We start from the raw sequence: 12,557 nt of genomic DNA, 5'->3' as shown, positions 1-12,557 counted from the left end.
TTATGACCTTCAATCCAATTTTTAAAGATTGCAGCCTTATCTCACATCAGGAACATTAGGTCTGTTTTTTTAACATGTTGTGATATTTTTATTTTTTATTAAAAATTGGATATGTATTGCTAAGTCAGTATCTTTCCAGAAAGTCATTTTCTTTCAAAAGGGAAAAAGACCTTTTAACAGACAAAGTGTTGCTTTGTTCCCAGTTTAATTTTTGAACTTAATACTATTACTATTCTTAAGAGTACAGCAGCTATGATAACTAAAGCCCATGTCCTACATACAGCACAGTGGAAACCTGAACAAAGCCCTGCACTCAGTGCGCATGTTGAGCAACTTCACTGAAGCCAACTTTTATATATTTTTATTTTGTGTAGTATTGGTTTCTCCTATTCCAACCCTTAATATTTTATGTGACTCATCCACACTAGACCTGCCCTCCTTAGTTTTTTCAGCAATACAATACTCAGTTTAATTAGTATCTAAGTAATTGGTAAAATATCTGAAATTTAAAAAAATATATATTTCCCTCAAAAAATAATCTATACAGCTACTATACATGTGTATGACATTTTTTGGGAAGGAGCCCCTGTGGTCTTATGAGAATTCTCAGTTTGCTTTTTGAGACACAGAGAACCTAAAATTATATGAATAAAGCCGTAATCAATTAAACAATAAATTATAATGATAACTGGAATGAACACAGTAAAATTAGATAGTTATGAGTACATTTAAATATGTTAAATGATTTATTGCAAATTTGCTGGAACATGAATGAGTAATATAAAAATCATAATTCTTGCTGGTTGATATAAATGCAGGCAAATGCTGAATCATGGATTTCTGATAGTTTTATTAAATGTCTTGTAAAAATGTTGCCTGGCTGATTAGAAGATTATAAATTATGACATTTTACAGAATAGACATAGTAAAGGCTATAAGTACGTGAATCTCTGTGTGTTTAAGTGTGTGTGTGCTGCACATGTGCAGATATGCACAGAAGCTAGAAGCAGACACTGGATATGTATTCTGGAATTCTTCAAGAGTGGAATATATTCTAAACCACTGAGTCATCTCTTCAGCTTTGAAAGTTATTTTTAAACTTCAGGTTAAGTCATATTTTTAAGACCAAAAGTTTCAGAAAACCTGTTCCAGCTTGTAATAGGAAACTTCCTGAAATGATGATAACCCCGTGGATGCTGTAGCCTGAAATGCTTTTCAGCCTCAGTGATGGGAACGTGAGTCACAGTGACTCCACAGGTCAAAGGGAATCACTGAAGGCCAAACCTTTTTAACTCTGATCCTGCCATTCTCTTCCATGTGTCTATAATTAAAGGAAATTAGATGGCAAAGGTCAGAATGGGATTTTTACATTATTTTATATAATTTTATTTCTGAAAATACTAAGTAATCAGAAGTAGATTTAGTATTTAAGAATATTGGCTGGGAGAATAGATATTTATTATATAAAATAGGTTTGTACATTGTTGAATATGTAGTAATTACAAAAAATGTTCCATTTGTAGAGTTATAGAGAAATGCAATATTTAATTCTTGGAGGAAAATAAAAGCTACCTTTTCCTTTATGACTCTTTTTATTAAAAATAAATTATATGTTTATTTTAAAGATCAGGTAAACTTTAAACAAGTAAAAATTGTATTATCTATATTAGTCTTAGTGGGTAGTAAATAAAAATTTCTCTGGAAATTAAATTGTTCTTTTTAAAATTTCATTCCCCATTTATTTAATTAAACATTTTTTTTCATCATGGTAGATCTCCAATTTGGCTTGCTCATTCACATTAGCACAAAGTGTCAAACCTATAATATATAGTAAGGATTGTCTGGCTTCTTGCAGAAACTTTGAGAAATCTAAGTCATAAAGTTGACAGAAGACTCATCAACATGGAGATGAACACAGACACACACATGCACAAATAACAAAAGTCCAACAAAATTTACATTATTATTAAAAACATCTAAAATATTTTTTTGTCAGAGTGCATGTTACACTGTTGATGTCAATAGCTGAGTATATTTAAACTTACTACTTTGATTATGTTCTAAAAGAGGAAAAATTGAAATTATTTAGAAAATATCAAAATCAAAGGACCCTGAACTCCATTTGAAAGTCATTGTGAGAGAGAGAGAGAGAGAGAGAGAGAGAGAGACGGAGGGAGGGAGAGAGAGAGAGAGAGAGAGAGAGAGAGAGAGAGAGAGAATGTGTGTAAAACTGCAGCAAATAAGTCCCAAAACTACTCACTGGAGAGAAAATCTAAAATATTTGTGGTTGGTATTCACATGAGTAACACATTCAGAACTCTAAGATTCATATTTAGAAATTTAAAAAAAATATGCCAAGGGAAAAAATATTCTGAAATTACCAAATTAGATTGAAAGTGATTCCCTAAGTTAAAAAGAGTTTCTTATGTACTTACCTATTGGAATTGCCTATGAAATCAGTTTCTTCTTGTCTGATAACAGTTATTTAAGCTTGTGCTTCTACCCCAAGATGATGGTGAGCTCATTTACTATACTGAACAACTTTAATGAGAGTTGTTTCTCAGTGGAGAACAATATATTTGTAAAGCCTCTTTGTGGAAAAACTTTGTAGTTCTGTGTTTTAAATAGCACCCCAACATGGAAAGGCTTTCTTTAGATTTTCCTGGGGGAATCTCATAGTCACTTACTTTCTCTGAATTTAGACCTCAAGTGACTCTTATGCTTCATTAAACTTAGGTTTGAGTTAAACTAGGAAAATGCAACAAATAATGTAATTGAAAAAAAATGACGAAGGCAGTTAAAAATGTATCTGCAGAGAGAATATAGTTTTCTCAATGTATAGTGTTACATATTGAACTCACATGTGAATTTCACACCTAAATGACTGTCATGAATTAATTATAGTTGGGTAGTGACAGCCAGGATAGCCGGGGAATGCTATCATGCAAATTTATGCAAATCTTAAAGGGATAAAAAGATGATGGGAAAGTAATTTATCATTGTAATAAAATTGTATATGTAGCATAATTTAAATAGGTTAAAGACAATTTGCTACATGTATTTTAGCAATTATTAAAGGTGTGATCTAATTGCAACCATCCATCATTTTCCAATATTGTTTGTCATAGGGGCAATATTACATAACTTATTGTGTGTCTATCCAATACTGTTCCAATGCAGAAGTGAACATAGAATGGGCAACACAATGTCCAAGAGAACATAGTCTGAGAAATAACAATATGAGAGTTTAAGTTGTAGTTGAGAAAGAGTGATACTACTTTGTCATTTAAACTTTAGATTGTGTCTATTAACATGGAGCAGACCTCAGATAGAGACAGAATGTCTTTAATTCCCATACCATACATTCCACTATTGCACCAATGAGAATATATTGCCTGTCAAATTTAAAATACATTCATCTATTTATGTGTAGGTGAATATGCTTTTGTGCACATGCAAGCCAGCACTCACACAAACCAAAAGAAGCCGTGGTGTTCCCTTAGCTGGAGTTACATACAGCTGTAAACCACTTGTTCATCGCTTGGGGAATTTAACCACACTCATCTGTAAGAACATAAAGTTCTCTTTATCACTCAACCATCTCTCTAGACCCCATATAAGCCAATTAAAAAAATCATATTAAAGCAAATGACATACAACTAGCAAACATTAAATCAAAGTTAACATTTGAAAGGATTTTTAAATTTAAAAAATTATTGGCAGATGTCACAGTTAAGAGAATCTAAAGGAATGAAATGCTATCTACAAATTTAAAATATTGATATTCTGAAATAGAAAATATATACATATTCAATATATTTTAACTGTGTGGATGAACAAAGTGTTCTATTAAAGCACAAAGCTTTCAGTTTGAAAAAAAAAGAGCTCCCTGGCTATTCTTACTCTATTTACCCCATCCCTTCTTGCCCCCAAGCACCCCTTTCCATCTGCAGGGTCCTTGGATCCTCCAACTCAGCCTGCTTGGGGCTGAGGATCTGTGGAGCCAGTGGTGAGTGCTCCTGCCACAGGGGCATCTTTGTTCCCCAAGACCCTGCCCCGCCCTCCAAGCCTGCCTTTTTGTCTGTAAGGTTCTTGGCCCAGCAAGAGGTCCTGCTCCTGTAGTGAGGAGATAAGTATGTGCCTGTCAGGCCAGACAGTCCCAAGAATGGAGTACAGGCCCCCTCCAATTATGTAAACATTTCTGGCCATTCAGCAGGATGTCTTCTTGGCTAAGGGTTTTCTCTATTTCCCATAGATTCAATGCAATCCCCATCAAGTTCCCATCAAAATTCTTCACAGACCTTGAGAGAACAATAATCAATTTTATATTGAAAAACAAAAAAAAAACCCAGGTTAGACAAAACAATTTTATACAGGAAAGTAACTTCTGGAGGCATTACCATCCCTGACTTCAAACTCTATTACAGAGCTACAGTATTGAAAACAGCTTGGTATTGGCATAAAAACTGAGAAGTCGATCAATGGAATTGAATAGAAGACCCTGATTTTAACCCTCAATCCTATGAACACATGATTTTCGATAAATGAGCTAAAAGTATACAATAGAAGAAATAAAGCATCTTCAACAAATGGTGCTGGCATAACTGGATGTTCACCCGTAGAAGAATGAAAATAGATCCATATCTATCACCATGCACAAGACTCAAGTCCAAATGGATTAAAGACCTCAATATCAATCTGAACACACTGAACCTGATAGAAGAGAAAGTGGGAAGTACCCTACAACACATGGGCACAGGAGACCATTTTCTACGGATAACTCCAGCAGCCCAGACATTAAGGGCAACATTGAATAAATGGGACCTACTAAAACTGAGAAGCTTCTGTAAAGCAAAGGACACTGTCACCAAGACAAAAAGGCAACCTACTGACTGGGAGAAGATCTTCACCAACCCCACAACAGACAAAGGTCTGATCTCCAAAATACACAAAGAACTCAAGAAACTAGACTTTAAAATGCTAATTAGCCCAATTAAAAAATGGGGCACTGAACTGATCAGAGAATTCTCAACAGAAGTTCAAATGGCCAAAAGACACTTAAGGTCATCCTCAACTTCCTTAGTGATCAGAGAAATGCAAATCAAAACAACTTTGAGATACCATCTTACATCTGTCAGAATGGCTAAAATCAAAAACACCAATGATAGCCTTTGCTGGAGAGGATGTGGAGTAAGAGGAACACTCATCCATTGTTGGTGGGAATGCAAACGTGTGCAACCACTTTGGAAATCAGTGTGGCGGTTTCTCAGGAAATTCGGGATCAACCTACCCCAGGATCCAGCAATACCACTCTTGGGAATATACCCAAGAGATGCTCTATCATACCTAATATTCACCTTCCTCATCCCTCTTCTTTCTTAATACTTACTTTTTTGTTTTATCTTATGTTTTTTTCTTGTCTACCTGAATAATGTTGCAGGAGTAAAACATTTTTCCAAAAAAGAAAATTGAGATAGCTGATAAGTATGCAGAAACAAGTTTGCTACTTTTAATCCGAAGAAGAATGGACTAACACCCACACTGAAGCCCAATCGCAAACTTGAAAAAATAGTTATTATTAAAAACTCAAGAGATAAACATATCTATAACCAGCAATGAGATGAAAACAGGTATAAAATGGCCTTCTTCACTATTAAAAACAAAACCAAGAATAAACAAACAAAAACACCCAGTACTCGACAAATTAAATTTATAATTCTAGCAGATCTTTAAGGAAAAATTAACTCCAATTCCTTTTATATAATTTCATAGACAGAAGAGGAAGGAGTGCTATTGAATTTTTTATGAACCCAGTATTATCTTCACATTCAATTCTGATTAAGATACAACCCCCAAAACCAAACACAACAAAAATTTTCAGACCATGCTATTGGATGAACACAAATGAAAAATTTATCATTAAAATACTTACAAATAAAATTTAAGAACATACAGAAAGACTATTCATTGTGATGAAGTTTAATTACTTTAGAGATTAAAAATGGTTCCATACTCATAAATCAATTCCTGTTATCAACTGCATAGACTCAAAATATTTGATGCAGAAAAAACCATCATCAAAATCCAAAACCAGTGTAAACTGAAAATATTAGGAAATTAGGGTGGCTACCTCAGTATAATTAAGATTATATATATCAAATTTGTAGTAAATGTCATATTAAATGGAGGAAAAACAGAAAATATTTCTATAATGATATGGAACAAAAGAAAGTAGTCTACTTTCTGCATGACTTCAAAATTGTTACTAAAGAGTCTTACCTAAAGCAATATATATATATATATATATATATATATATATATATATATATATATATATATATGCATTCTGCATTCTATCAGTAATAGAAAAACAATTTAAAATACATATAAAATCATATAAGACTCCCAATAGCCAAAATAATCCTGAGCAAACACTAGCAATCCAAAAGGTTTCAAATTATGTTACAGAGGTATAGTATTAACACCATCATCTTAATGGCACAAAAATAGATGCAAAGTTCTATGGAGCAATATAGACAACTCAAATAAGTGCATATGATTAAAATGTGATCCTGTGACTACACATGTAGAATAGTGGAATTAGACAAATCTGTTATACCCCACAAAAGTACTGTAATTGGATCAAAGACAACTGTGTCCGCATATTTGAGATCAGGGACATGCAAACTTAGTACTTTTATATGCTATCTCATTACAGTTGGAAGTGCTGTCATCAGTAAAACATATGACAAATTCTGGCAAGGATGTGGAGAAATGGAATCTTTATTATTGGTAGGCTGTAAACTAGTATGTAAAATATTGAAAGCACTGCAAAGAATTCCTAAAATAAATATTAAAATTGAATTTCCATCTATAATATTTGTAAACATGTATCTAAAGAATTCGTTAGAAATAAGTGCACAACCATATTTTTTTCTACTCTATTTAAAATAGCAAGGAAATAGAGTCAGTCAAGATATTCATTTACTGGTAAATGGAAATTTATAATTTGGTAAATATACCTTGTGGAATTTTACTGCTACAGGCAGGCGGATCTCTGTGAGTCTACAAGAGCTAGTTCCAGGACAGGCACCAAAAACTACAGAGAAACCCTGTCTCCAAAATCCAAAAAAAATAAAATTATGAAATTTGTATGAAAATTAATAAAACTGGAAATATTAATTTAAGGAGGAGACTCTGCCTCAAAAGGAAACTACTACATTCTCTTTCATATGTGCATCCTAGATGCTAAGCTTTTAGATTCATGCTTTCATTTGGGAACGTGTGTGAAGAGGATAGAAGACTAGAATTATGCCAGTGTGAAAGACTTTTAAAGGCTGCTAGAACGCAACATGAATATGATATGGAAGTGGAAACAGGAACACTGAGAGTAAAATGATTTAAGCAGTGAGGAAGGGCAGGATTCGGTCGAAGTGGAGTTTGAGGGAGGGTAAATAAGCCTAATGATGTCTGACAAAGCTGATACTTCATAAGCTAATCAAAAGAAAACTGAAATAAAAGATCTTGGTAAGAGGCAATCTGTGGGAGAGAGAAATGGTGTTTACAGAAGTCTTAAAGTATGGAGTAAAAATTTTGGTGTCTTGTGTTTGCTATTTCTTTATGAGTTATTGGTGAGAAAGTTTTCCTAAACCCCCATAACAAAACAGTCAATTGCCACTATACTTGGTTGCCCACTATTACTAGACAGAAAAAAATTGCTAAAGACACCACATATCTTGGTAAGGACATAAAAAAAATTAATCTGGGGGTGGGCTGGAAGCTTTCTCCTTGCTGGTTATCCCCTTGTAATACCAGCGTATTGTACATAGTATTTTTGGAGATTATCAACAGTCATCTTACTCAGTTTTATACCGTGTGTACAACAATATCATTGTTCAGAGATATAGCTCACCGTTAAAATACTGAAAAGTCTGTCATGAGTATAACTAACCACATTTCACAGTATTTGATGCTTAATAAGCAAGGCAAAATTCATATCTATTCCTTTATCTCTGGTAAAAAGCCATGTCAGTGCAAGGTGGGGAAACAGCTGCTTCTGTAAGTGCACATGATTTGTTGGTCAGATTGCCTTTCATATATATATATATATATATATATATATATATATATATATATATATTTCCAGCTTATGTCAGAGTAGATGAGTAATGTGCGTTGGTGAATCACAGATACATAAGATACATAGCTGGTAAAATAGAGAGAAGAAATGAGTGTGATTGACCAATGGTATATAAGGAAGTAGATATTATCACTTCCTCCAAGACTTGGGATTCTTTAAAGAATGAGGGAGGGAATGAATGTAAGAATTTGATAAATGTCTCCTTTTATCGCCTGCTGAAGGTTAATATTCAGGAGGATGCCTATATGTTTTTCTTTGGGTTCTTCTTATTTAGCTTCTCTAGGATCACTAATTATAGGCTCAATGTCCTTGGTTTATGGCTAGAAACCAAATATGAGTGAGTACATCCCATGTTCCTCTTTTTGGGTCTGGCTTACCTCACTCAGGATAGTGTTTTCTATTTCCATCCATTTGCATGCAAAATTCAAGAAGCCCTTGTTTTTTACTGCTGAGTAGTACTCTAATATGTATATATTCCATACTTTCTTCATCCATTCTTCCATTGAAGGGCATCTAGGTTGTTTCCAGGTTCTGGCTATCACAAACAATGCTGCTATGAACATCGTAAAGCATATACTTTAATGGGGATGTTCTACTGGGAACTCACCAAGGACAGCTGGCCTGGGTCTGGAAAAGCCTGGGATAAAACCGGACTCTCTGAACATAGTGGACAATGAGGACTACTGAGAACTCAAGAACAATGGCAATGGGTTTCTGATCCTACTGCACGCACTGGCTTTGTGGGAGCCTAGGCAGTTTGGATGCTCAACTTGCTAGACCTGGATGGAGGTGGGGGTTCCTTGGACTTCCCACAGGACAGGGAACCCTGATTGCTTTTCGGGCTTGGGGGGGAATTAAATGGGGGAGGGGGAGGGAAATGGGAGGCAGTGGCGGGGAAGAGACAGAAATCTTTAATAAATAAATTTAAAAAAAAAGAATTTGATAAATGGTAGAAGTGTGTGAAATGTTGACTCCTGGGCATGACAGAGTTGTTGCACTCAAACTCACAACAGTTATAATTAGATCTCTACCACACTGGTCCCAACAAAATTTGGACATGGAAGGGGTCTTCTTAGAGGGGTCACTACTCCATGACAAGAGAAGATAAAGAAGGGAGAGCCATTTTCTTCAGTGGTGATTCTACTTAGGAGTAAAGAACCCTAAGATAACCCATTGAGTCACAAAAGAATGTACAAAAGTAGAAATGAAGTTAGTTGGGAAGATGAAGAGGATTGGGAGGTGTGGTAGTTTGGCAAAAGACCACAGTGGGGAATGAATATAATCCAATACTTTATTCACATTTTATTAAAATGAAAAATCACCATTATGCATAATTAATATACACTGAAGAAACTTTAAAAATAGTCTTGGCAAGATGATAGAGAAAAATGAATTATTCTATAAGGTTTGTAGAAATGTTAATTAGTACAGCCATAACAAAAACATTAAGGAAGATTCTCAGAAAACTAATAAATAAAATTACCATTAACTTGGCTACCCCACTTCTGAATTTATATAAGGTCTACAAATCCACAAAGATATCTGTATTTTCATATTTACGAAAGTTTAATTACAATATATATTATGTGAATACAGGGTAAGTGGACTTTGATTGATAAATGAAAAAATTGTTCTTTGCAGCTACAGTGGTTAATAACATGATTGTAGAAGACCTAGTTTGTTTTCTTATACCACAAAGTGGTTTACAACCATCAGTCACTCGAGTTGCAGAGGACCTGTTCTGGCATCCATAGGTATTGCATAGACAACGAATACAGTATTTGAGACACTGTCAAAATCCTACACAAAATCAAAATATATTAACCTTTAAAAAGTAGTTGGGTTCTGCATATTAGAGTTTTATGTATCCATAAATATTAGGAGTTCATGTTATTTACAGCATCTTAGTTAAGTTTTGAAAAGATTATATTAACTTAAAAATCAGAAAGCAAAATAGTTATAAAGAATATTTACTGTTTTAGCATACTGAACTCACTCTGAGTAACTTTTATTATTAGGGATTCTTTAGGACATTTTCCTAAAATGCAGGAACTGATCGCTCAGTCTCCTCATTGCCACCTTCATGTCTTTGTTCCTCAGTGTGTAAATGGCAGGGTTCAGGACGGGAGTAATCATGAAGTCCAGAATAGCAAGAAACTTATCCACTGGGACAGTAGGAAAAGGCCACATGTACACGAAGATGCATGGTCCAAAGAACAAAATCACCACAGAGATGTGAGCAGAAAGTGTAGAGAAGGCCTTGGATAAATCACCTGATGAATGTTTCCATACAGTGAACAGGATAACAATATAGGAAACAATCAGTAAGAAGAAGGTGCCAATAGAAATGATGCCACTGTTGGCAGCAACCATGAACTCCATTCTGTTGGTGTCCTTGCAGGCCAGTTTGATAAACCTAGGAAGGTCACAGTAAAAACTATCTATCTTATAAGGACCACAGAAACTCAAATGAGCAACAAAAGCTAATTGGGCCACTGAATGCAGGAAACCAATAACCCAAGCACCAGAAAGAAGCAAAAGGCATTTCCGTGGGCTCATGATGGTCAGGTAGTGGAGGGGCTTGCATATGGCCACATATCTGTCCCAGGCCATGGCTATCAGCAGCACCATCTCAGATCCCCCCAGGACATGAAGGACAAATATCTGGAAGACACAACCCTGAAATGAGATGGTATTGTGCCCAGAGGAGAGGTCAGAAATCATTTTTGGTACAGTTAAGGTGGAAAGACATAAATCAATAAATGAGAGGTTGCCCAAAAGAAAGTACATAGGGAAATGTAAATGTGGGTCAAAGGTCACTGTAAGCACAACAAGGGTGTTTCCTAGCACAATGGCTATGTACAATACCATAGAGAAGGCAAGAACGAAATGCTGTATTGGTCTAGATGTTGAAAGTCCCAGAAACACAAATTCAGACACCTCTGTGTAATATGTTTCATTCATTAACCTTCGTTATATTTGCTGAAATAAACAGAAAAAAATAAAAATTTCAAATGAATATATTATAATTTTAAAAGAAGCAAGTGCTGAGTCCCATGAAAAATCTTCTTCATATAGTAAAACCTTTAAAAATGAATTAGCTCATTCATTTGACAAGTGTTCAATAACCTGGCAGATAACACAGAGAACTAAATATAAAAGTGCCTTGTGCCAGCCAAATGCAATGAACACAGATTCTGTCTTCACCCAGTGTTCTGTCTAGATGTGAAGTGAAACATGAAATCTATAATAGTGTATGTGTGCTACTGTGAGAAGTAGTGTGAACATGAATCAGGGGCTGAGTGATACATTAGCTTACAGGTGTAGCACATACCACTCTGGAAGGTGTCTGTTTTGAGATATAAAGAATCAGTGATGCTAGATGAGTGAGTGAGAGCTATTTATAAGGAGAAAATTATTTAGAAATACCCAGGAGCATGACTTAACCAAAACCTCAGCAACAAATAAGAAACTGGTGAGATTCTGATTCAGATGAAGGGTTATACGTGTGTTAACAGATAGGTCTACACATATTGGTGATGAGCTAAAGGAACTGGTTAGTTACTTTAATATGAAAAAAATAATGGAAAGGTGTAGGAGAAGAACAAAACACAGATCAGTTGTAAGATTATCATGGACTATGCAAAATAGATCAAAAAGGGAGAAATTTCCCCCCAAAAAAATGGTACCAAATTAACAATCTTAGTGGAAAAAAGGAATGACTTTTGTGACTACAAGTAATTTGAGTGCTATGTTAATAAAATAAATGTTTTTTAAAATGAAAATTGCACATTTTTACTTAATTGTGGAAAAAGATCATAGCAAGTATGGACCCACAATGTTTGCAGAAGAATGGGTGCACTTGCATTTCAAAATTTAAATATTTTATGCAAGCTTTCACATTGAAATAAATGTAATACAATAAATATTAAAATATAGATCAAATAAAATGTACATTAAATAATGGCTATGAAAAATAGAAAGTCAATATAATCAATTAGTATAAGAAATAGACCACAAGTAATGAAAGATGTGTAAATTTAAAATCTTATGATAATATTTTGTTTGCAGAAAATATGAATATTAATAAATATGTCACAAGTGAAACTCTGAAGAAAGAGACATTTTCACTGAAACTCAAAATATGAGTTTATGTATCATCTAAAGGAAGATAGTCTTAGAATAATAATCCCTTAAATGAAACTTTCTCTAAAAGATGCCATTACCACGTACTATTGGGTGAATATCATATCACCAACTACCTTAAAAAATAAAAATTCTTCAATTAAAATATAGTAGAAATAATATATCCAGGTGGGTAAAGCTGTTATTCATACACAGAAACATTATATAAAAGGAAAAATGTTTGTAGTTTATTCCAAATTGTAGGAAACTAAAACCAACTTAGAAAACATTT

The 12,557-nt window shown here is 34.2% G+C and overlaps 1 protein-coding gene across 1 annotated transcript; it reads right to left on the bottom strand.

The window, feature by feature from the left end:
- Nucleotides 1-10,165: 10,165 nt before the first annotated feature.
- LOC142844867 (olfactory receptor 4F15-like) lies at nt 10,166-11,104 on the bottom strand. The gene has a single exon (XM_075963661.1). The coding sequence runs from the start codon at nt 11,102-11,104 to the stop codon at nt 10,166-10,168; it is 939 nt and encodes a 312-aa protein (XP_075819776.1).
- Between the last annotated feature and the right edge of the window lie 1,453 nt (nt 11,105-12,557).

The sequence above is a fragment of the Microtus pennsylvanicus genome, chromosome 2, assembly GCF_037038515.1.
Source record: "Microtus pennsylvanicus isolate mMicPen1 chromosome 2, mMicPen1.hap1, whole genome shotgun sequence".
Classification (NCBI taxonomy): domain Eukaryota; kingdom Metazoa; phylum Chordata; class Mammalia; order Rodentia; family Cricetidae; genus Microtus; species Microtus pennsylvanicus.
Note: the sequence above shows the minus strand (reverse complement) of the source record. Positions and strands in the feature narration are given on the sequence as shown.

What these genes read in the sequence shown, in the direction of transcription:
- LOC142844867 (XM_075963661.1), bottom strand. Translation starts at nt 11,104, where the DNA reads ATGAATGAAACATATTACACAGAGGTGTCTGAATTTGTGTTTCTGGGA.